The sequence below is a fragment of the Paramisgurnus dabryanus genome, chromosome 2 (assembly GCF_030506205.2).
Source record: "Paramisgurnus dabryanus chromosome 2, PD_genome_1.1, whole genome shotgun sequence".
NCBI lineage: Eukaryota > Metazoa > Chordata > Actinopteri > Cypriniformes > Cobitidae > Paramisgurnus > Paramisgurnus dabryanus.
Genome location: NC_133338.1, coordinates 31,419,859 through 31,440,892, shown reverse-complemented (window position 1 = coordinate 31,440,892; position 21,034 = coordinate 31,419,859). Strand labels below are relative to the sequence as shown.

Genomic DNA, 21,034 nt, shown 5'->3' with positions numbered 1-21,034 from the left:
AATTAGTCTGTGAGTTTCATTCCTACAAAACCTTATCATGACCTTTCGTGCATGAAGACACAGCATGTCTCATTTCCAGATTTGTGATTTAATATCATATAAACCTGAAACTGTATTAAATTGAAAATATTTGACACTAAAACACGACTAAAGTTTGAGAAAGTGAGTGTGAGACTGAGGAAGATGATGATGATGAGTCAAAGGCACGCGCTACTGTCCGCGGAGACTTTCGCATAGACTTTTACTATAATAAAATGGATCATTAACTTTACTAGGGGGCAGCTGGAGTGGCGGGAACACGGTGAGCTTAACGTACATAGCAACGTCTCGTGACGGTGACACACGGATGGTTGAAACAATTTCGATTTGTCCCAACACGCATGAAAAACCATCCAAAAATTTGCACAACTAACCTAAACCGTACACTACTCTTATTTTGAAACTGTTTGATTGCTTATCTTCTACTCTGTATGTTTGATTGTATCACACGTTTGTCTCTGAGGAAACGTATGGTGGCTTTATTGCTGTGGCAACCACCAGCGTCGGTCACAGCGGAAGCGCAGCTGGCTTGCGGATTTTACGCGCTGTTTTCATCTGTCAAGCATACCACAGAGGCCCGCTTTTAATGATCAGTTGGCACAACATTGCTTTAGCAACGCAAAGGACACAGGTTCGATCCAATGGAACAAGATTATTGAAAGAAATATAGATTTAAGTTACTCGAATTAAAGCGCGTCTGCTAAATGCGTATACATAACACACTTACAGTAATACAGTATGAGGTTTTCACCACACTTTCTATACTTTCCATTGCATCACCTCAGCAGCAACAGGATGCTCGACACCTTTTCTAAAACGACACACGCGCAAAATAGTACCATTTGATTAAACTTACGTATTTTCGCCACACTGGCAACAAAAAGCCAGCTGGCTATGATGTACGGTGTCTGCACGTAGCTCCATTCCCACTGCAGTATATTGTAACCTCCGTGGTGATGAGAAGACTCTCCGTCCTCTGTAATCGTGGCCGCCGGTTCCTCCGCAGACCGGGCGAGCGCGATCCAGGGCTGCCCGTACTCTTCTGAAGATGTAACCGGAGGTGAAGCGCTGACCACCAACGATGCTTCCGTCACGGAAAGGTCAGTCACTGCATCACTGGCAGACGGGAACAAGAGGAGCAAACTCAAGAAAAGCATTTTACCCGTATTCAGTAGTCGGTCATCCCCGGTTCTTTTAATAAGGTATAGCCTACTCCTTTGCGATGGCAAGCCCTTCGCGGGACGCCCCGTTACCGGTGTTCAACATCCACATACTCCACTTGCCGGTAATTCGCGAAGGTGCAGCTGGCGGATGAACACGTGATTCAACTGTGCACGAGACCGTGGGTTCTTATTAAAGAGCCACCACTCATCCTAAATTACACAGATTATTCAGTATGCATGTAGCACTGTACTAATGCATCTTAAAAGAGCATTATGTTTCACGTGTCAAAGACGACGTCTTAAGGGGAAAACATGATGCACTTGATTGTAATCAGTGGCACTTTGCGTGTGAATATTTAATTTTAAAATATTACTTAAAATTTAAGACGACCAGTTTTGTTAGTATCAACTGAATACATTTAAAACTATAATTATAAACTATTTATATAATGCTCCAATACAATACATTTTGGACTTACATCTGTCCTAAATTGTAAAAGGGAAATTAAGACAAAAAAACACATCAAGTCTAATAAAACATTTAATTTAATTCTGAACAAGGCTCTGGATTTACATGTCAAATTTCTGAATCATAAAGTCATTTACTTGTACTTGCAAATAATTTCTTTGACATTACAAGTTTCTGTTAAGCTGGTGCCAAGAGTGGTGATGGATATGAATGCAATTCATTGGAAAACACAAACAGTGATACATTCAAAGTGAAGAATGCATGCCTTCACGCAAACGCATGCAAAAATCAGGTAATACAGTCATACATAAACCAATGGAGTGATACAGAACTCTAAATTCCTACTGCAGAACTCCATGTGCAAAAAAGCAACTTAAACAAACCTTAAAATCCTTAAAACATGTACTGTAGGTTGTAACAGGGAAAAAAAACACCTATAGTGTTTAATGCTTTTATAAAAGTGCTCTACCACCAACACAACACTCTTCTGAGAATGAAAAGTGGTCCATGCACATTTTATAACAGTCATAGACAGTGGTATAAATAAAGAGATTTGTGAACGTGTCAGACTAAGTGAATTATAACAAGAACAATTGAGGAGCATCATCTCGCACCTTTCTCTTGACTCCAGAGCACATTAATAAATATCACGACAGAAAAATGATACAGCAGATCACAGCACTCCACAAACCTATCAAGAGAGCTGTAATAAAACAAAACACAGGACCCAGTTTATGTCCTCTCTAATCCAGATGTCCTGGGATGACACAGGTCTTCCTTCTAGACTCAAATCAAACTTTACTTTAAAGCTTTTAATAGTCACCATTGACAGTGCTGTTTATTCGTGGGCTAGATTTTACTAATGCATTTGAGTTACCCTACTGCACTGATCCAAGAGCAGTTTCTGGCATCCAAGAATTAAATCTTTAGTCATTATTAACAGAAAAGGCAAAGTGGTTTTTAAAAAGCATAAAAAAATGCTTGTTTTAAAATACTGCCCTCTGTATAATCTCGCTCCCTTCAATCCCTTACACCCATTTTGACTGAAACATTGTACTCCAATCTGTTCACTACAGATGATGTTTTGCACAAACCATTCACCTGCATCTGGTCAAAAATAATTAGCATCTGGCATAACTGTTTCATATATGCATTTGTGCTACAACAGTAAACTTAGGCAGGTATTTAATACTATGTAATTAAATATTGTACCAATCTAAACATGATATGTCTGATGGATGCATTCATCAATAGAGTAATGCAGTTTATATGCAGCTATGAGTGTTTCTGATACAAACAAAAGACAACTATGACTGTACATGATTCATCCACTGAACTGTACAGACTTGTAGGCAAAAATTTGGTTGCAGTCCTGAAACTGTCCTCAGTACAGATCCTGTTGTCATTAAAGCAGGTCTCTGTATAGCCTTATCGCTGCCCTCTAAGTGTCTCCAGATAATAGCTGCCATATTCAGACTTTCCCATTAGGATTGCTGAGGCCAAGGGCTTGCACCACATCCACACTCAGTCCACTTTTCAGAGTCCTTCGCACTGCAACACAAACAATACCCCATTAACTCTTTCCCCACCAGCGTTTATAAATTTAAAGTTTAAAGTTATGATTATCACAAAAGTTTAATGCCTTCCAGAACATTTTCTTTTATAAATATGTAAACATACATTATATCAAATGAAAGAACAGACCCTCTGCTTTCAAACAAACAAAAAAAGGGGGAAAAACATTTCATCCTATCTTTTTTTTCTCTTTTTATCACCTCTTAAATATGGATAGGTTTCTTCAAAAATATGTAAAGGGCTTCAGTTAGAGATCAGATTCAGAACGATGATCAAAACATACAAAGAGTTTTATTGTTTTTGAATCGGGGGTGCTTAAGTGTTTTATAAGTTGGGTAAAAGTGCCACCTAGTGGATATAGCGGAATATAGATTACTGTAAAAACTTGTCAGGGAAAGTCATTGGCAGGGAAGCGTTTTATCTTAATTGAATAGATATCTCGTCAATGGCGGTGAAAGATTTAGACCAATTCACTTCATGTTATATTAGAAAAAAAAACAATCAGTGTTCAAGCTTATACATTTTTTTAATTAAATAATATTATGACTTGAGAACATAACACAGACAGCGTACACATACTTCAGAGGCTTCAGATGTAAAAAACAGAATATAGGAAGAGCTCAGATGCAAAACCCTCTCAGCTTATCTCAGTCCCTCCAGAAAAACGTGATTATGCGATCGCATGATTCAACGCATAATCAGCCAAAGTCTGCATTTATGCGGGGGGCGCATTTTTTCAAATATGCTGCACTTTTGCAGCATAAATTGCAGATTTCCGTGCGCAAAATATGCGGGGCTTGCATGATTTCATAATCCCCGCATTTGCGTTGCAAAAATCACATATATCTTAGCAGAAAGTTGAAAAATGTTGCATTTACTTAACACAAGCGCAACTATGTCGCCTGTTGCCATGGGAACGTTATGAAGTGACGTGAACATCATTGAAAAGCTGCAAAAGCTGCAAACAGTTTTTGCAAGTTCCCGCAGTTTCATTGCATAAAATTGCATAATTATCCCGCATATTTCATCGCATTTTTTTAGAAAACGTGCCGCAAGATCAAGGATTTTTGCCCGCAACAATCACACAAAAAATACTGAAAGGACTTGTATCTGCTTTCTTGAAAATAAGCATTTTTTTGATCAAACTCTTAATGGATTCTGCCAGCAAACCGGTATTTCTAAAAGGCCTGAGGCCACGATTAAACAGATTTAAAGCGACAGTGTTTGATGAACATGTATTCGTCCCAAGAGCATTTGGTTAATATTATAATCTTGTTTTGACGGAGGTGGTGTTTAGAGGCTTTGAATCTGAGCTCCTCATATTTAGGGAGATTTGTTCTGTTCGAGTTTTAATATGTCTGGTGGTTCAATTCAGCACAAACAGAAGCAAATGTGGCACAATACAAATATGGAGAGATTTAAAGGCTTTAAAAAACTGAAGAATCACAAAAGAAAGATTATCTTGTGTTTTGGACATAGACAATAATAGCTGCATTTACATGAAGCATTTTTATTAAGATTAAACATTAAACCGGTTATTTCTGTCCATGTGAACACCTCAATTGTAATAAAAAGAGCCAAACCAATTAAAAATCTAATCGGCTTAAGAGGGGCGGGTTTTTTTTGTAATCCACTCAAAAAGACATGTAAACACTTGATCGGATTGATAACTTGGGACGCTCTGCACATGTGCAATAATCTTCTTTTCTTTTTTAATGCCGGTTGGCAAACCCACTTAAAGGTGCATTTTCGCCACCTACTGGACTGGAGTGTGGAGCATATGCACATCTGCAATGACGTATAATTGGCCTAATGACATATGACGCAAATAATGCGAGCTTGAATAAAGTGACCGTCTTGTCTGTAAAGTGATATGAGACAGCGTTGTCCGGTCAGTCCATGATTTAAACTATGATCCACATACACCTGTGTTTGGACTCGCTCTCGCGGAAGGTCTCTGCAGCACTGCGTGTAGTTTAACACGCTTTTTGGGCACACGTGAATAGGTGTTTTTGCTGTTGCTTGATATCAGCGAGGCACAAAGATTTGTATGCTCGTCGTTTATTAATTATGACCTGAAATAGATGCACTGTGCCCATGTCAAATGATCAAATCTGATTTTGAAGCTTGTGCCATATACAATGCCATCAATCCGATCACATTATTAAGTGTTCATGTAAACGCTCAGAATGATTTTATTCAATTTGAGGTAAAAAGTGTCAAATGTTAATGTAGCTATCGTTGAATTTAAATCCTTAATTGTATCCCCCAGGTTTAGAACTAAAACTGTAGAAAGTACTATAAAGTCCACTGGTCAAGAAACCTCTTTTTGAATTAAAAGTCAAAATGTACTCACACGACTTTCTGTTGAGCCGTGAGCGTTTCCGTGTTTTGGGGCTAGACGCCCTCTCAGTAGGATTCTGGGTGACGGACATTACCAGACGATCCATGATCTCATCTGTGGCATCATCTTGTGAGCTGGCACTGTCGTCTTTAGCCACAGACATGGTTGTACTAAGCCTGCCTATACCTGTGTGGAAATATTTTATGACATTTATTACTACAGTAAAAACAGGTTCATTATCGTTTAACTGAAAGGTTAAAATGTCTGGGCTCTCAGCAAGCTGATGTAAATCAGTGGTCAGTGAAAGTGGCACACTCTGGTGAATGCATACAGTAGTTTGATTCCATTCAGGTTTACTCGTATTGCAATAACCAACTAATACACAAAAACCTCACTTCAAAAGAGTTATATTCTCTGAATACTAAAAAGGGATGCAATTAAGTACAGTATATACTGATATCTGTTAGTTAGGCAAACCAACTTCATGCAGCTGTACCTTCATCATAAAAGTCCTCTGATGATTGTCTCTCTACTGGTGAAGTAGGAGCACTGTCAGAGTCATAAGACTCCTCTGTGAGATCAAATGGTCCAACCTTAATACTCTCATTCAGTTTCATTGTACATAAAAAGCTGCACAAATGTTTTTTCTTTGCACACATTCATGCTATACCTTCATCATCACTCTGAAGAGTTGGTGATATGGGAGAAGTGACAACACCAGAAGTCAAAATCTCTATGAAGATTAAAATCCCAGTTCAAAAATCCAGTTTAGTCTGTTTTAAACTTAACCAACTATTGCATTGATTATAGTATTTTACAATGTACAAGGGGCAATACATGCTTTCAGAGCATTATTGTTTTTGGGTTATACAATTATACTTGAATGAAACTGGTGTAGTTTTGCTACTGGATTTAACAAAGTTGTAGTGTTAAAGCAGGGTTGGCAGATTTTAAACCCTAGATTTTTTATAACCTGTATGTGTGTCTTACTTCTGACAGCCCGGCTCCTGCGCAGCTTGCCAGGGTCTTCATTGGCAATGAGCAAGTTTTTCATGTTTTCATGCTCCTCTTGGGCTGGCTCTGGTTCTGTTACTAAGCAAACAGGAGATGGGCCGTCCTGAGACATAGCTGGTACCGCTCCAGAAAACTTCTCTGTCTGTAAACATTTTTTCAGAGAATATTTGTTATTGGTAATAAGTTATGGGTAAGTTATACACATGCTTCTTAATGCTCTTTAGCATTTAAGGAAATAAATTCATCCTCATGCGTGGGGTCCAATTCAACACATGAATAAATCAGCTTTGGTGGACTACTATTTGAAAGCCAAACCAAATGTTATTTGGGTTAAATATATCCAACAGTAATCAAGGTAAGCATCTAAAGTATTTAAAAGTTTCCATCACCCACCTCTGTGATGAGCTTGCCCCGGGTTTTGGTGCGCTCCCGGTGGGCCGCTCGTTTGCTTTTCTGGGTGAGGACTCTCTCTCTGCTGGTGCGGTACTCCAGCGCAAACTCACTGATGATCCTACAAAACTGAGTTACTTTTATGTCCCGCACCGAGTAGGAGGGTTGACCCAGGTACAGCAGGAAAGAATGAAACCTGCATAGAAGAACAGAGACAGCTTATGTCAACATATGCTCCAGTTCTTGCTAATAAAGGGTGCATATTATGCAAAATACACTTTTTACAAGGTTTGGACATAAATGTGTGTTGGCAGTGTGTGAACACAATAACACTACAATTAAAAAAATCCAAAAAATCCCGTTAAACCAAAGTAGTCCCATTAAAAATGATGCTTTGATTCTCCTGTTAATGTGACGTCACACAAACAAGCCCACGGCCTAAATGTGTTTCCCAGCACGTTGGAGCACTACTAATGCATCTAAAGATACTATTGTCTTTGACTGTATTCACAAGAATCATCTATTTTTTAACCGAAAGCAGTAGCTCATTTGCATATAAAAGCTACACAAAGTAAAACAGCACTTTTTCCGCTCCTGCTCAAATAGCGGCATTTAGGACATGCTATAACAAATGATCAGTAGGGTATTTTGAGCTGAAACTTATAATACAATATTATATTGATATTGTATGTTTATATATTTAAAGAAGAAAATTTTTATGGAAGGCAATAAACTTTTGTGAAAATCATAAAAAATGCTGGTGCTGGCTGGCAACTTAAAAAAAAAGTGCTGGCTGGGAAAGAGTTAAAAGCAACCTCTGCTTACAGAACATTTGATGTGACATTTACATTTATTCAGATGCTTTCATCCAAGGGCACTTACAAATTATGGAGCATACTACATTTTCATTAATCATACTTAGATTTAGATTTTTGTATGAAACAGATGCTTCTGTTGTGTTACCTGTTAATAATGCGTCTATGCACAACTTTCAGTATGATAATCCTCTCAGTACAGTCTTTCAGAAATTCTGTCATCTTGTTCTTCAGGAGAGCTTTAGTCTCATGCTTGGCCACAACTTTCAGGTTGTCCCAGCAAGCTTTGCATTTTCTCTCCAGCTGCACCAGGTTTTCAGACAATTGCTCAAACTCCACCTGCAGGAAAGGACGGAGATAAAAATGAAGACTATATAAAATATTCATCCCTCTCCTTGAAGGCCAGTCTGTACTGAAGTTTGCAACACAGTGGTTTATTCCCCAAATAAAAATGGCAACATTGAAAGCATGCCACAGATAATGTGCTTTGAGAAGATATACAGGTGTAATAAAAGCCTAGCAATAAAATGATGCCAATCCCTCAGCAAATAATGAATAAATAATGTGGTTGTGCTGAATTAAAGGGCATTATTTAAGACAAACAAAATACATAAGAAACGCTTATGTTTCTAGGCACCTACTTTGGCAGACCGTGTGATGGCAGGGATCTCAGAATAGAGATCTGTTGTATCTGGGTGGTTATCCACCACAAAATTGCAGGAATGATGAAGCAGAGACTGTCTGTGCACGGTGTCTTTCACCTCAGTTACCTTCTCCAGATAGCTGAGCTCAAAACCCTTAGCCTGCAGGGGACACAAACGCCAGCTGAAGTTATAATGCTACATTCAGTGAATTTACGCTATCAATGATTTAATGGTAAACTATAAGTGTATAACTATGGCTAGTCATTATACTGTAATATATGCCAGATATCAAAATTTCATGCTTTTGTGAAGTTCAAATGAATCTGACTTTGTGAGGACTTATATCCTTAATATGCCAGTGCTGTAATAGCATTCATTTACCTTACTAATGACATGTGCTTTATAACGGATTCGAGGAAGAAGTGTTCGCACAAATTTCATCAAGTGTAAGTTTTCTTAGTAAATCTTAATGATCTCTGTCTGGGTCATATTGGCTTGATCTGTCTGTGCTCTGGTTGAAGATGTCTCTGGTTAATCTGTGCCCGGAGACATGCCATACATTTTTAAAACTGCATTTTAAATTATTGTAATGCAACCACAACATGTCTGAATACCTGGTGAGAAGATTTTTTAGACACATAGAGCCTATGTGAAAAATATATGATTTCACTCATTTTCCATTGCTGGATGATGCTTTAAGTATGCAAAATATTTGTTGCTTTTTTGTGAATCAAGGCACTCTATAACCAACCTGATCTCACAAAGTTCCGTGGGATAGATACGGAATTTTTTGCTAATTTTTCTGTGGCATTCTCACGGATCTTTACAAAATTTGTAAAAATTTCCGTGACTATTCCACGGACATTCGTGAGGCTGTCTATAACTTAGTAACAACATTATATATGATGAATGGTTGCATTGATCTCATACTGTAAAGTAAAATTACTTTTTGGGCCCTTACTGCAGCTCATGTGAGAAAAGTTTACCAATCACTGGTTTATTATTTATATATGCAATGTCAATCTACCGCGTAGAGTTCAAGAGGTCATAGCAGACTACAGTTTATTTACCAAATGACCACACAAAATGGCCATGCAGGATTTTAATCATCTTATATTTCACATCAAGCCTTGTTTACAGCTTCAGTTTCGTTTTCTCCTGCAAAAATCTGCAGAACCAATCAGCGAACAGATGGGGGTGGCTAAGAACGATGACGTTGAGGTTGTGCGTCAGTTTGAGTTGTAGTTCAGTAATGGCAGCGGAGAAAGACGTGAGAAAAGCTATTCGGTCCGTTGTTGCAAAACTGCCGAATATACAGAAGTTAAAGCCGGAGCAAGAACCAGGTTTGCTAAGTTTTGTTGGTCTGATTATTCTGACTTGTTCTGGACGGTTTCGGTGCATGATATACATCACGACCACACGTTAGCGATTGGCAGATCCTGAGTGACTCTGGGCAGATCTAATAGTTTTAAACTTCAACAATGGACCCTCCTTAACGGAAGTAACGCTTTGCAATGGAGCGTGGCCAGACTCTCTGTACAAATGAAATGAATGTACATTTGCGGTGTGGAGCAAAGCACTAGTATAAACAAAGCTTTACACCTCTTTACCTTAGCATAGAGCTGTTAAAAGTAGTGTTGCTCTATACAGTAGCTTACATAAACGTATGAAGTCATTATCAAAGAGAGAGATGGAGCACTTACATTGGAGCTATTTAGAAAGTTGCCAATGGCCAATAGTGTTGCTAGGATACACTTGAAGGTTTTGTTCTTGGCAAGTTGTTCCATACCCAGTTTCAAGTCGAAAAGAGGCTCTGCAATCTCCTGCAGTATATTCACATGTGAAGGATAGACGGATGACAGAGAGAAAGAGAGATCAATATGGTACACATTATCTTATCACGATATATGATAAGAGAAACCAATTCAAGAAAAAGTTATCTTTATAAATATTTTAAATATTTCTTTAGTTCTTCGTGTCCAAGCAATATTGCAACTTTGCATACACTTTAAATATTTCGCAGGTATGTGTGTGTTTCTCTAGTGCTTTACAACAACTTCTAGTGGCGAAGTACTTTCATTCATAGTATAAAGAACAAAACGACTCTGACCTTCTCCATGGTCTCATAGTTTAGTTTAAAGGCCCAGAGCTGTAATCGGGCTGTAAGGCCACTGATGGATGAGAGGGTGAGCAGAAACTGCTCTGCTGAACCAAGAGGCACATCAGGGTTTGCCAGCTGTGCTTCTTGAATCTTTTGCTTCTCTTCATCCGTCGGAATCATAGTCAGGATTTTCTACAGAGGAAAAAAGGAATATTTAAGCAAATTTGAACAGTAAATAAAATGTTAATTAGCAATAAATGCAAGATTTATGGTGTAATGTTACTAAATGGTAGATGTGAATGAATTATAAATTCATGAGAATAAAATCTAAATTGTTTCTATTTATAATGTGACTAAATAAGTAATTGTGACACAGATAGAATAAGGGGCTAATTTTAGAAAGAATTTTACTGGACAAAAATGAGAAGCACAATGTGTGTCAACATTTTTGTTAATTTTGTCATCATTTAAGATTATATTAGCATATACAGTTGACGGCTTCAACGCAAATAAACATCTGTATTTGTTTCTAATAAATACAATAGAAACAAATCTGCAATTCTTATGTGATGGAGTCTTTAAAATGTGCTACTACTGCCCCCTAGTGGATATCAGTATTACCTCAATCCCCTCTTTACTGATGGCAAACTCATCAAAGTTGAGGATGGCAGTCTTAATGACATGTATAGCAGGTAAAACAGTCATGCCAATGTTGATGGCATTGCTTCTCTTAGGATCAAGGACTAAAATGGCTCCCTTCTTTGCTTCTGGACTTTTCTGTTGAAAAACAGGATAGAAATGCAATTGATATAAACACTTCATACAGTAGCATGAGACTTTTGCCTGTCAGGGCCAGGGTTACAAATAAAAACACATTTCAAAAGTACAAATATCATACAATTCTTACATTTATTTATTTTTTGTCTTAAAATTAGACTTATTTCCTTAGGTCATTTTGCTCATCAAGAAAATGCATCTTGATTTACATGAATTTGTGCATTAAAAAAAATGCAAAAAAATCTGCCAATGGGGTAAGAAAAAAATCTTGAAATAAAATGGAAAATTTTTTTCTTAAACACTTAATTCAATTAAAAAAAATCTTACCACATTGACAGATTTTTTGTCTTGTTTTAAGCATCATATTATATATTTAAGAATTCACTTACAATTTATATTTTTTGTCTAAATACTAGACTTATTTTCTTAGGTCATTTGCTCATGAAGAAAATACATCTTGATTTAAGATTTTTTTTTATTTTTTTTTTATTGAAAATAAATCGAAAATACTAAGTACACTGCAAAAAAAAGATTTAAAAGAAAAAAATCTTAGTATTTTTTTCGTGTTTTCAGTAAAAATATCTAAAAATTCTTAAATCAAGATGCTTTTTCTTGATGAGCAAACGACTCAAGAAAAGAAGTCTAGTTTTTAGACCAAAAATATCAAATTTAAGTGATATTTATTTTGGCGTAAAATTAGACTTATTTTCTTAGGTCATTTTGCTCAACAAAAAAATGCATCTTGATTTAAGGGAATTTGTGCATAAAACAAGTAAAAAATCTGCCAATGGGGTAAGCTAAATTTGCTTAAATTTTTCTTGAATTTAGTGTTTCAGAAAAATTTTCAAGATTTTTTTCTTATTGCTTGTTTAATACACAAAATCACTTAAATTTGATATTTTTAGTCTAAAAACTAGACTTTTTTCTTGGGTCTTTTTGCTCATCAAGAAAAAGCATCTTAATTTAAGTATTCTTGGATATTTTTACTGAAAACAAGACAAAAATACTGAAAATAATTTTTTGCAGTGCAGTGAACAGCTTTCAGTTATTTAATTTACTTTAGTAAATGTGGCATATGGATTTTATTTGTAAAATGTACTATTTGAATTTTCAAGTGATATAGGGGTGGTTTCGCGGACTTAAATCAGAACTAGACCTTAATTAAGAACTATAACTAGTTTTAACAGACATGCCTTACTGAAAACATTACTCGGGTGCATTTTGAGGCAAAACAAAGGGCACTGATATATTTAAAGATATGTCAGTGCTGCAAGTTGTTTTCAGTTTGGACAGCTCTTACATTTTAGTCTAGGACTAGTCTAATACCTGTCCGGGAAACCGACCCATAATTTTATTAGGTTTAATACAGGTTTGCATGTTGCACCTTTGCTACAGGTAAGTCCTTTCCCTTGGACTCAAACAGGTGCTCCAGCTTGGCTGTATCAACTGTAACCTTATCAAGCGATGCCCAGACTGTGCCTCGCCCAAACTTGCACTTCCTGGGGCTGTCGGGCTGCTTGAGCTCCTTCCAGAACAGCTTAACCGTTTTCCGTTTCTTTAAAAAAGCTGGATCGATCCCCTGAGACGGAGGAGCGAGTCCTGGAGGAGGAGGGGGAACGTTCAAAAATCCAGGAGGTGGCGGAGGAGGAGGAGGCGGTGGAGCCAGTCCACAAGGCCCAGGAGGAGGAGGGGGAGGAGGTGGTGGTGGTGGGATGGCAGAGCCAAGACCTGGCATTGGGGGAGGAGGTGGTGGTATTCCGTTGGACATAGCAGTGTCAAAAGTGTCTATATCCAGCACGTCAATATCCTCCTCTTCCTTTAAATCAGAGAAGTCAAGATCTTTAATGCGCAGAGGCTTGGAGCTTGGCTGCAGGTGTTCCCAGGCATCCTGACATCCCCTGGATAACGGTGTCATCATTGTCTTCTCCAAACTCTGCGCATGCATCTCTGCGTCAATGCTGTACTGTGGACGTATCTTCTTAAGCATCTGTTCCTCAGCTAGTCTTGCTCGAGCCGTCTGGGCGCTACCCTCAAGGCTCTCCAACTCCGCCCGCTTGGACGTGTCCTCTGTGGACTGAGAGGAAGAAGCCTGCAGTCTAGAGAGCCGTCCCGCCATACTGGTGATGCCATGGTCCTCTAGAGCACTTTCCAGATTGGGACTTTTAAGACCACCAGAGCTGGTGTTGTTTTTGGAGTAGAGCATGTCCAACATGAATTTCCTGTCATTAGATAGGGTGCTGTGCTGTTCTGTTGCACTGTCCTGACGCTGCAAACCACCCTCTAGAGAAAGAAGAAAACGTCACTCAAAACGGCTGGTAGAGTACAGTACTGAGCAAGATTTGAAAGATTAACAGTTGTATAGTATACAATACAATACAGACCAATTAATTATCTAATAAAATTGCTCCTGTACCTTAACTGGTAAAGCATGATGCTAGCATATGCAGGGACGTTGATACACCGGGAACAAATGGGCTGATGTAAACTCCAAAAGCCAAATGCATTTTATTTTTACACTAAATTTTTATTAGGCCTGATACCAAAACTACTGAATGCTAGGCTGATAATAAAAGCATGTTATAAGCGACATCTTACCTTTCAATGGCCCATTGCAAGCACAGATCACCATGTTCCCGCATGCTACCATCTTGTACTTTCAGTTACCCACAACAGACTAAAGCACAACAGCATTAAACTTCCAGCTACAGTAACTGCCTGAACCCTCATTAAGCCAAAGCGGAAACCGGACGACGGAGATCCCCATCTCCAAAAGTAAATAGTTTACATGTCAGCCCTTCTACTTCAGCAAACTTGCATTCCCTGGACGCAAGGTTTGTTTACTGACCGTTTCATTTGAAACTTGGCCACTAGAGGAAAAGATGGAATCGGTTTCAAATATTTCCACTTTAAAACTTTGAAGATTTTCCTTGAAATGCAGCTCTTGACTTTGAACTTACGTGATATAAAAATGGTTACAATTGCGTTAGCACAGATCACACAGATTCCCGGTTTGTAATGCATTTAACTGTGCAGATACAGGTTAAAAATAACAACTATTGTAGGTCTTCAAAAAGGTCTCTGCCTGGCATAATACCTTTTGCAAGATTGACTGCTGGATAAACTAAAACAGATATGTGGATGGCAGTCATACGTATCTGAGGCCTATAAGTAAAAGAAAGATGATATGAAGAATGATATAAACAGAGAGGTGGGGCTGGGAATAAAATCTCTTGCCTGCATCATTATGGGCTGTTGTTGTGTTTCCTGGCTGCTCCAGGGTGTGTCTGGGAAGGTTTGTCCCTTGAGAATGGCTCTCCTGACCACTAATAGATCCTGCATGACAGAGATTTCATAAGAATATGTTTTAGGCAGGTTTATACCAATTTAAAAGAATGAATGTCAACAATCTGCAAACATGAACAGGTAGAAAGCTTGTCCATACAATGCCATACAACATTACAAACAGCAAAAACACAACATTGAGCAATATCTTTTAAAAACAAACACCTTGAAATGCCACAATTCTGAATTCTGAGAAGTGCAAATATAGTTAATGTCTAAAATATACAGTAAACATATACCATACATATATGCTGCTTATCTCATTTACACACCCTCTCCTACTATTTGCTTTCTGCCACAGATAATTGTTCCTTTAGAGATCACACAGTCGCCACAGGAACTTCAGTATGGGACATGGGCTGTCCTAAATCTCACAAGATATAACTGGCTAAAAGGATCAGAATTAAGATATAGCCATTCTTAAAATCTTTAGAGGTCATTTAAAGTTTGTATTATAGGAAATATAGCAAATATAGCATTAAAAGATCGCTCTTTTTATGTAACCACCTGTAAGAGAACAGCATCAATATTTTTGGAAACAGTATGCATAATAACCTGAAGGAGCTGACATGGAAAGTAGATAACGCCGTAATTCTTAACTTGCATATAGATTAATAAATGACCACAAAACCAATCAATCATACACATAGCTTTGCGTTTAGAGAAGCATAACTGAACAAGGAGAGATGTTGGAAAACAACTAGATAATTGATAAGAAGAGAGGAAAAGGAAGAGAATCTAACAGGAAAGTTTAAGTCAAAGCAGATTTTAAAAAACATTAAGGCTCCTAGTAATGAATTGCAAAGCAGATTACACATATAGACTGGAGGAGGAACAGAAGGTCGGGGATCAGCACCTGCAATTGTTGAGTTGTAGACTGTAGTCTGCTCAGCTCCAGTAGACGGGGTCTCAGGGTCTGTAGATGGCACACTCTCGCTGACTTTCTCTTTGGTGGCCAATGATGACTTTCTTTTCTTCTCAAACTGGGATGCAGCCAAACTGCGCAAGAATGTGTCTCTATAAAACCATCAGAGAATGAAACAGTAATTTACTGAGCTGTAAAGGAGGGTTGAATGTGATGACACCACATTCTGATATATATATATATATATCTGCTCTGAAATGACGTTACACAATGAAATCTTAAGCGGAATAAAAACTGATTTATGCGAATTATATTTTTTATTCTGCAAAAGGACAACATGTGACCCTGTCTGTGAAATCCAGGCTAAAGTCTCAGTGTAATCATCAATGTTTGATTTCACTTATTGATTTACGTTTTAATCTTTGACATGGCCTTACTATATTTTCACAGAATGTTCTTAACATTATGTAGGATGATTTCATGTAGAACAATGACATTAGCTGGGTTTTCACAGACTTCACCCCAGTTCTTAAAGTACCCAATTACTATAAAGGTCATTTCACTAACATGACACCTTGCAGTTTTATGTTAAATAGATCATTGTAAAAGATAACTAAAGCTAAAAAAAAATAGTAACAGAAAAAAACCACACGTGTGGCATTCTTTAAAGGGGATAGCTTAAATACATTAACAAAACCTCTTTCCACCACAGTAATACATATGAGTTACGGACAAAACCCACCACCACTATCATTACAGCCACCTCTGTGCATGCCCAATGCCACAAGCCACCACTTTATTTCCCATATAATTCACCCTCCATAAAGCTATAGAAATCAATGCAAAAATCTAAATCACACACACAGAGTATTTTATTGATTAGTTTTTCTCAGCCAGATGATGCAGGTTTGATTACCTCAACAGTCAAGCACTAACTCTATACAGGCTGAGAGACTGATACAGTTATATTACCGTAATAATTTTCCCCATAGTGACCCACCACAGAGACTCATACTGAGGAATGTGTGGAAACACGACTTCATATAAATATTATATTTCACAAACGGTTTTTATTTCTCAAAACGGCAGCAAAGCAGACAAGGCATGTTAAACGTCACTGCATTAAAACTTTATTATTGTTACCTATAATCATTAAAGGAACACTCCACATTTTTTGAAAATATGCTCATTTTAAACAAGTTAAACATTTGATTTTTACCATTTTGAAATCTATTAAGCGGATCTCCAGGTCTGGCGCCAGCACTTTTAGCACAATCCATTGAATTGGATTAGACCATTAGCGTCGCACCAAAAAAAAACCCAGAGAGTTTCGATACTTTTCCTATTTAAAACTTGACTCTTCTGTAGTTACGTGTACTAAGACCGACAGAAAATTAAAAGCTGCGATTATCTAGGCAGATATGGTTAGGAACTATACTCTCATTCTGGTGTAAGATCACTACGCCTGCTGCAGCCATGTAACATCAGCAAAGTCCTTAACTCTTTCCCCGCCATTGACGAGATATCTCGTCAATTAAGAGAAAATGCTTCCCCGCCAATGACGAGATTTTCCGTCTTTCCGCAATACCGCTATTATCCACCAGGTGGCGCCCTTCCGCAACTTTTTAAAACCGGAAGTATTGCCCTATGTCAAGCTGCTGCATGTCCGTGTCTGTTTTAAAGATCGCTCTGAATGGGATCTCTATGAAAAGTCCGTCACAAAAATGGAATTATTTTTGCTTTTTGCTCAAAATATGGTGTTTTTGCAAAAACCTACCCATATTCAAAAGCTGATTACAAAAGAACCACTAAAGGTAGGATGAAACGGTTTTTTTTGTTTGAAAGCAGAGGGTCTGTTCTTTCATTTGGTATATTGTATGTTTATTTATTTAAAGAAGAACATTTTCTGGAAGGCATTAAACTTTGGTGAAAATCATGAAAAACGCTGGCGCTGGCTGGCAACTTTTTTTAAAAACGCTGGCGGTGAAAGAGTTAATTATAACGCCAGAATGAGAGTATAGTTCCTTACCATATCTGCCTAGAAAATCACAACTTTTAATTTTCTGTCTGTCTTAGTACACGATGTAACTACAGAAGAGTCAAGTTTTAAATAGGAAAAATATCGAAACTTTGGTTATTTTTAGCGATGCTAATGGTCTAATCAGATTCAATGGATTGTGCTAAGCTATGCTAAAAGTGCTAGCGCCAGACCGGAAGATCAGCTGAATGGATTACAAACGGTAAAAATCAAACGTTTAACTCTAGGGGAGCTGGAAAATTTGCATATTTTCAAAAAAGTGGAATGTCCATTTAACATTACAAGACTTGGCCTACATAAGATAAAATAAAATGACATTTCAAACACACACACATAGCCTCAGGTTCTGAGCACAACAGCTGATTTAAACCCAAACACCAACACCTGGATGGCGGCATGCTGATATATGCAGATATAGAGTCTGTTGCTCCACAGAGCTGCTGTATACTTACGCATAATTCCTTAGAACTGGCAAATCTCTATTCACATTTTCTGGACTGGAGAGAAATATTTTTGTTTACACACACAGTCTGTATAAATCACTGTTAGTCACAGTCGTGTTGACAAAGTACTTTGTGGATATTACTAGCTTTTTAATGGTTTAATTTTTGCCTATACAGTAGTAATAATATAAGAAAAAAACTGAAAATAATGACAGAAGATCTTTCCCCATTAAGAAACAAAACAAATAGAATGAGAAACAAATGCGAATGAAGGATAAAGTACAGCCAGGAATAAATGACTGTTCATTCATGGGAACAAGTAGTTCTGTTGCTGCTTTCCTAAACTTCTGAATCAACATTGTATACCTTTAAGATGAAAAATGTCAACAAAGTAAAATAAATGGAGGGGGTCTTTTAGAAATATCTTAAAAGCAAACTTTTGTCTATACAATTAGAATTTTCCTAATTAAAATGGTTTATGCATTGGCCTTGGACAGATTGATGGATCACATTAATACCAAATGTTTTCAGGCAGGAGTTCCTTCCTCCAGTCGCCCTTATGGCTTGTTTTCCCAAAATGACTAACTTTCACAATGATTTAAAGTGCCTGCGCATTCTTTGGCCACACTTCAGCTACTCACCAAACACTGTCTGCCTGATGCTGTCTGTAAAAGGAGAAAGAGAAGCAAAGCCCAGGAACGTTGGATGCCACACCAGAAGAGATTAGAAGTTGTGCCAAATATTATGAGGGAAGAGAATGTTTAAGAAAGAAAAAGGAGGAGAGAGAGAAATAGAGCGAGAGAGAGAGACAGACAAACAGACAGACAGACAGACAGACAGACAAGTCGGCAGACAGAAAGAGAATAAAAGAAAATCAGCAAAAATAGAAGGAAATCTATAGCACACAAATACAAAGACAGCAAATCGGTTCTGACAATGTTAAAAAATTATATTAAGGATATTTTTTGGAAAAAAAAAAAAAGAGTAAAATAAAGGAAAGTGAGTACCAATGAGGGGAACAATCCTCAGCATAGTAATTACAAACATTGCTTTAAACAAGCACACTACCTAGCAATCTAAAAACAAAAACCACTCCCACAGCTATCCTTTAAATATCATTCAGACATCACAAAGTCTTAAAGAAATACCTCCTTTCCTTTAATAAATGTAGCAAGTTTATTTACAATGTTATTGACAGCTCATGCTCATTTACTTTAACTACTACATTTCAACTCATTCCACTAAACACAGTTAGTTAAGTTACAATCCAATTCTTCAGGGACCCCCAGAGGTATCCCAGAAGGTCTCAAGGGGTTCCCAGAAAAGAGCAAAAAGACAAAGCAAAAAGTTTGAATGTCTATGTGTAGCCAATTATTTAAGTTTGTACATAATTTGCTGTCTTTTTTAATATCACAATCACTATTTAGCTAACACAGTTTAACTGTTTTTTTATATATATATAAAAGGATATATGTTTCATCATACACTATAAAAAAATGTGCTTCTTTAAATGATTTAGTTTAATCTAAGTTTAATCCAAGTTATTTTAACTTACTATTATTTATCTTGACATGAGATGAGTTGTTATAACTTATAAATAATAGTTAATAAGTCAACTTAATTTTATAAGTTGTAGCAAGTTGTAGTCAAGATAAAAATAGTAAGTTGAAATTTCTTGTAATTCCGAGATTCAATTTAAAAATAATTTTTACAGTGTACAGGGGGTTCCTGCCATTAAAAAGTAATGTCTGTCTTAGAGCATCAGTTGCTTACTGACCTGAATGTCTTTCCCTCCGTTCGGCTGGGCTGCTCTGCTGTCGTCAGGGAAGGTTTCTCCACAGGAGAGTCCGTCTCTGAGAAAGAACCTCTGCGAAGAGGAAGATTAGTTAGTCCAAGGTCTTGGCTATAACACAGGATTGGCAGCTCACATCCACACACACTTTACTGAACTTAGCTATGGGGACATACAGTACCAGAGACCTCTATTGTTTTCAAATTCCTTTAATTATAACTATAGACTAAACACAACTATGCTCTTACTCAAAACTTTTCCAGAAAAAAATATTTTTAGAAAAAGTTTACAAAAAGATGCCTTTTGCTCTTGTGCAGTTTGTGAGCGCCCAGGAAATGTGTGTCTTTGTCTTATTAAGATACAAAATATTAACAATATTAAAATATTAATATTAAAATAAAATATATAAACATTCATGACTCTTTTAAATGTGAGCATGTCTATGTCTATTTGTGGTTAAAAGATCCTAAAAGTAACAGAATGTAATGTATGGACACAAACATCCTTGTGATGTGGCAGGAGAATGGAGCCAAAGTATGTCTAAAACAAATCTGTTCAAACATATGGTAATAAAAACATTACGTTAGCTAGAAATATGGTGCTTAATGACGCATTTTACATCAGTATAGTAAAAAAGCACTGAATGAAGGTACAGTCTCTCTGAATGGAGCAATGGTCATATACTGTACACATCATGCTTCCCATTACAATAAATTAATTATTAAAAAAGCATCACTTTATAGACATAAAAAACTATAAAACAAATAAACATATTAAGAATTCAAATGCAAAACCCTCGAAGTGCGAATGTCATGTTTTCTTTTATCAGGCTCATATGTTCAGGTTAAGTAATTTTACTTTAATGGCAATGAAAAGGTCAGTAATTAAAAATGTCTTATTTTCACAAATGTCACTTTTCATCCTTTCTGAATAAAGGTAAAAAGTAAAAAAAAATTGGTCAATATCCTATTATTGACTTTAGGTAAACCTCTTTTAACTAGGTGAAAAAACTCTGACTTTGACATTCGCCCGCCGTCTATCCAAACGAAAGTACATGCAGAGAGCATTTGGTCTATATAATCATCTCATTCTTGATGTTGGTGGCATTTAGCAGCTTTTGCATCTGAGCTCTTCATGTGTTATCAGCATTGCATTTAAAACACAATCATTTCAAACTAATCCATGAACGTTTTAGAGCATTTTAAGACCTTTACTTACAGCAA

General features: G+C 37.1%; 2 protein-coding genes across 8 annotated transcripts in view; both read right to left on the bottom strand.

The window, feature by feature from the left end:
- Window positions 1-1,328, bottom strand: part of slc9a5 (solute carrier family 9 member A5) — a 35,766-nt gene extending 34,438 nt beyond the window's left edge. Inside the window, exon 1 of the mRNA XM_065267706.1 lies at window positions 896-1,328. Coding sequence (XP_065123778.1) covers window positions 896-1,196 — 301 coding nt within the window. The 5' untranslated portion in view covers window positions 1,197-1,328. The remainder of the gene's footprint in view (window positions 1-895) is intronic.
- Window positions 1,329-1,730: 402 nt separating this feature from the next.
- The window catches only part of fhod1 (formin homology 2 domain containing 1), a 54,233-nt gene continuing 34,929 nt past the window's right edge, over window positions 1,731-21,034 (bottom strand). For 2 of the 7 annotated variants that reach the window (XM_065267817.2, XM_065267820.1), the window contains 17 exons: window positions 19,797-19,886; window positions 18,661-18,684; window positions 18,029-18,073; window positions 15,530-15,690; window positions 14,566-14,664; window positions 12,716-13,611; window positions 11,176-11,331; window positions 10,564-10,746; window positions 10,157-10,276; window positions 8,451-8,612; window positions 7,958-8,148; window positions 6,998-7,190; window positions 6,581-6,746; window positions 6,261-6,323; window positions 6,087-6,161; window positions 5,603-5,776; window positions 1,731-3,222 (listed from right to left, as the gene is read on the bottom strand). In XM_065267817.2, coding sequence (XP_065123889.1) covers window positions 3,143-3,222; window positions 5,603-5,776; window positions 6,087-6,161; window positions 6,261-6,323; window positions 6,581-6,746; window positions 6,998-7,190; window positions 7,958-8,148; window positions 8,451-8,612; window positions 10,157-10,276; window positions 10,564-10,746; window positions 11,176-11,331; window positions 12,716-13,611; window positions 14,566-14,664; window positions 15,530-15,690; window positions 18,029-18,073; window positions 18,661-18,684; window positions 19,797-19,886 — 2,878 coding nt within the window. In that variant the 3' untranslated portion in view covers window positions 1,731-3,142. The remainder of the gene's footprint in view (window positions 3,223-5,602; window positions 5,777-6,086; window positions 6,162-6,260; window positions 6,324-6,580; window positions 6,747-6,997; window positions 7,191-7,957; window positions 8,149-8,450; window positions 8,613-10,156; window positions 10,277-10,563; window positions 10,747-11,175; window positions 11,332-12,715; window positions 13,612-14,565; window positions 14,665-15,529; window positions 15,691-18,028; window positions 18,074-18,660; window positions 18,685-19,796; window positions 19,887-21,034) is intronic. The other 5 variants (XM_065267818.2, XM_065267821.1, XM_065267819.2 and 2 more) reach the window with 3 other exon arrangements.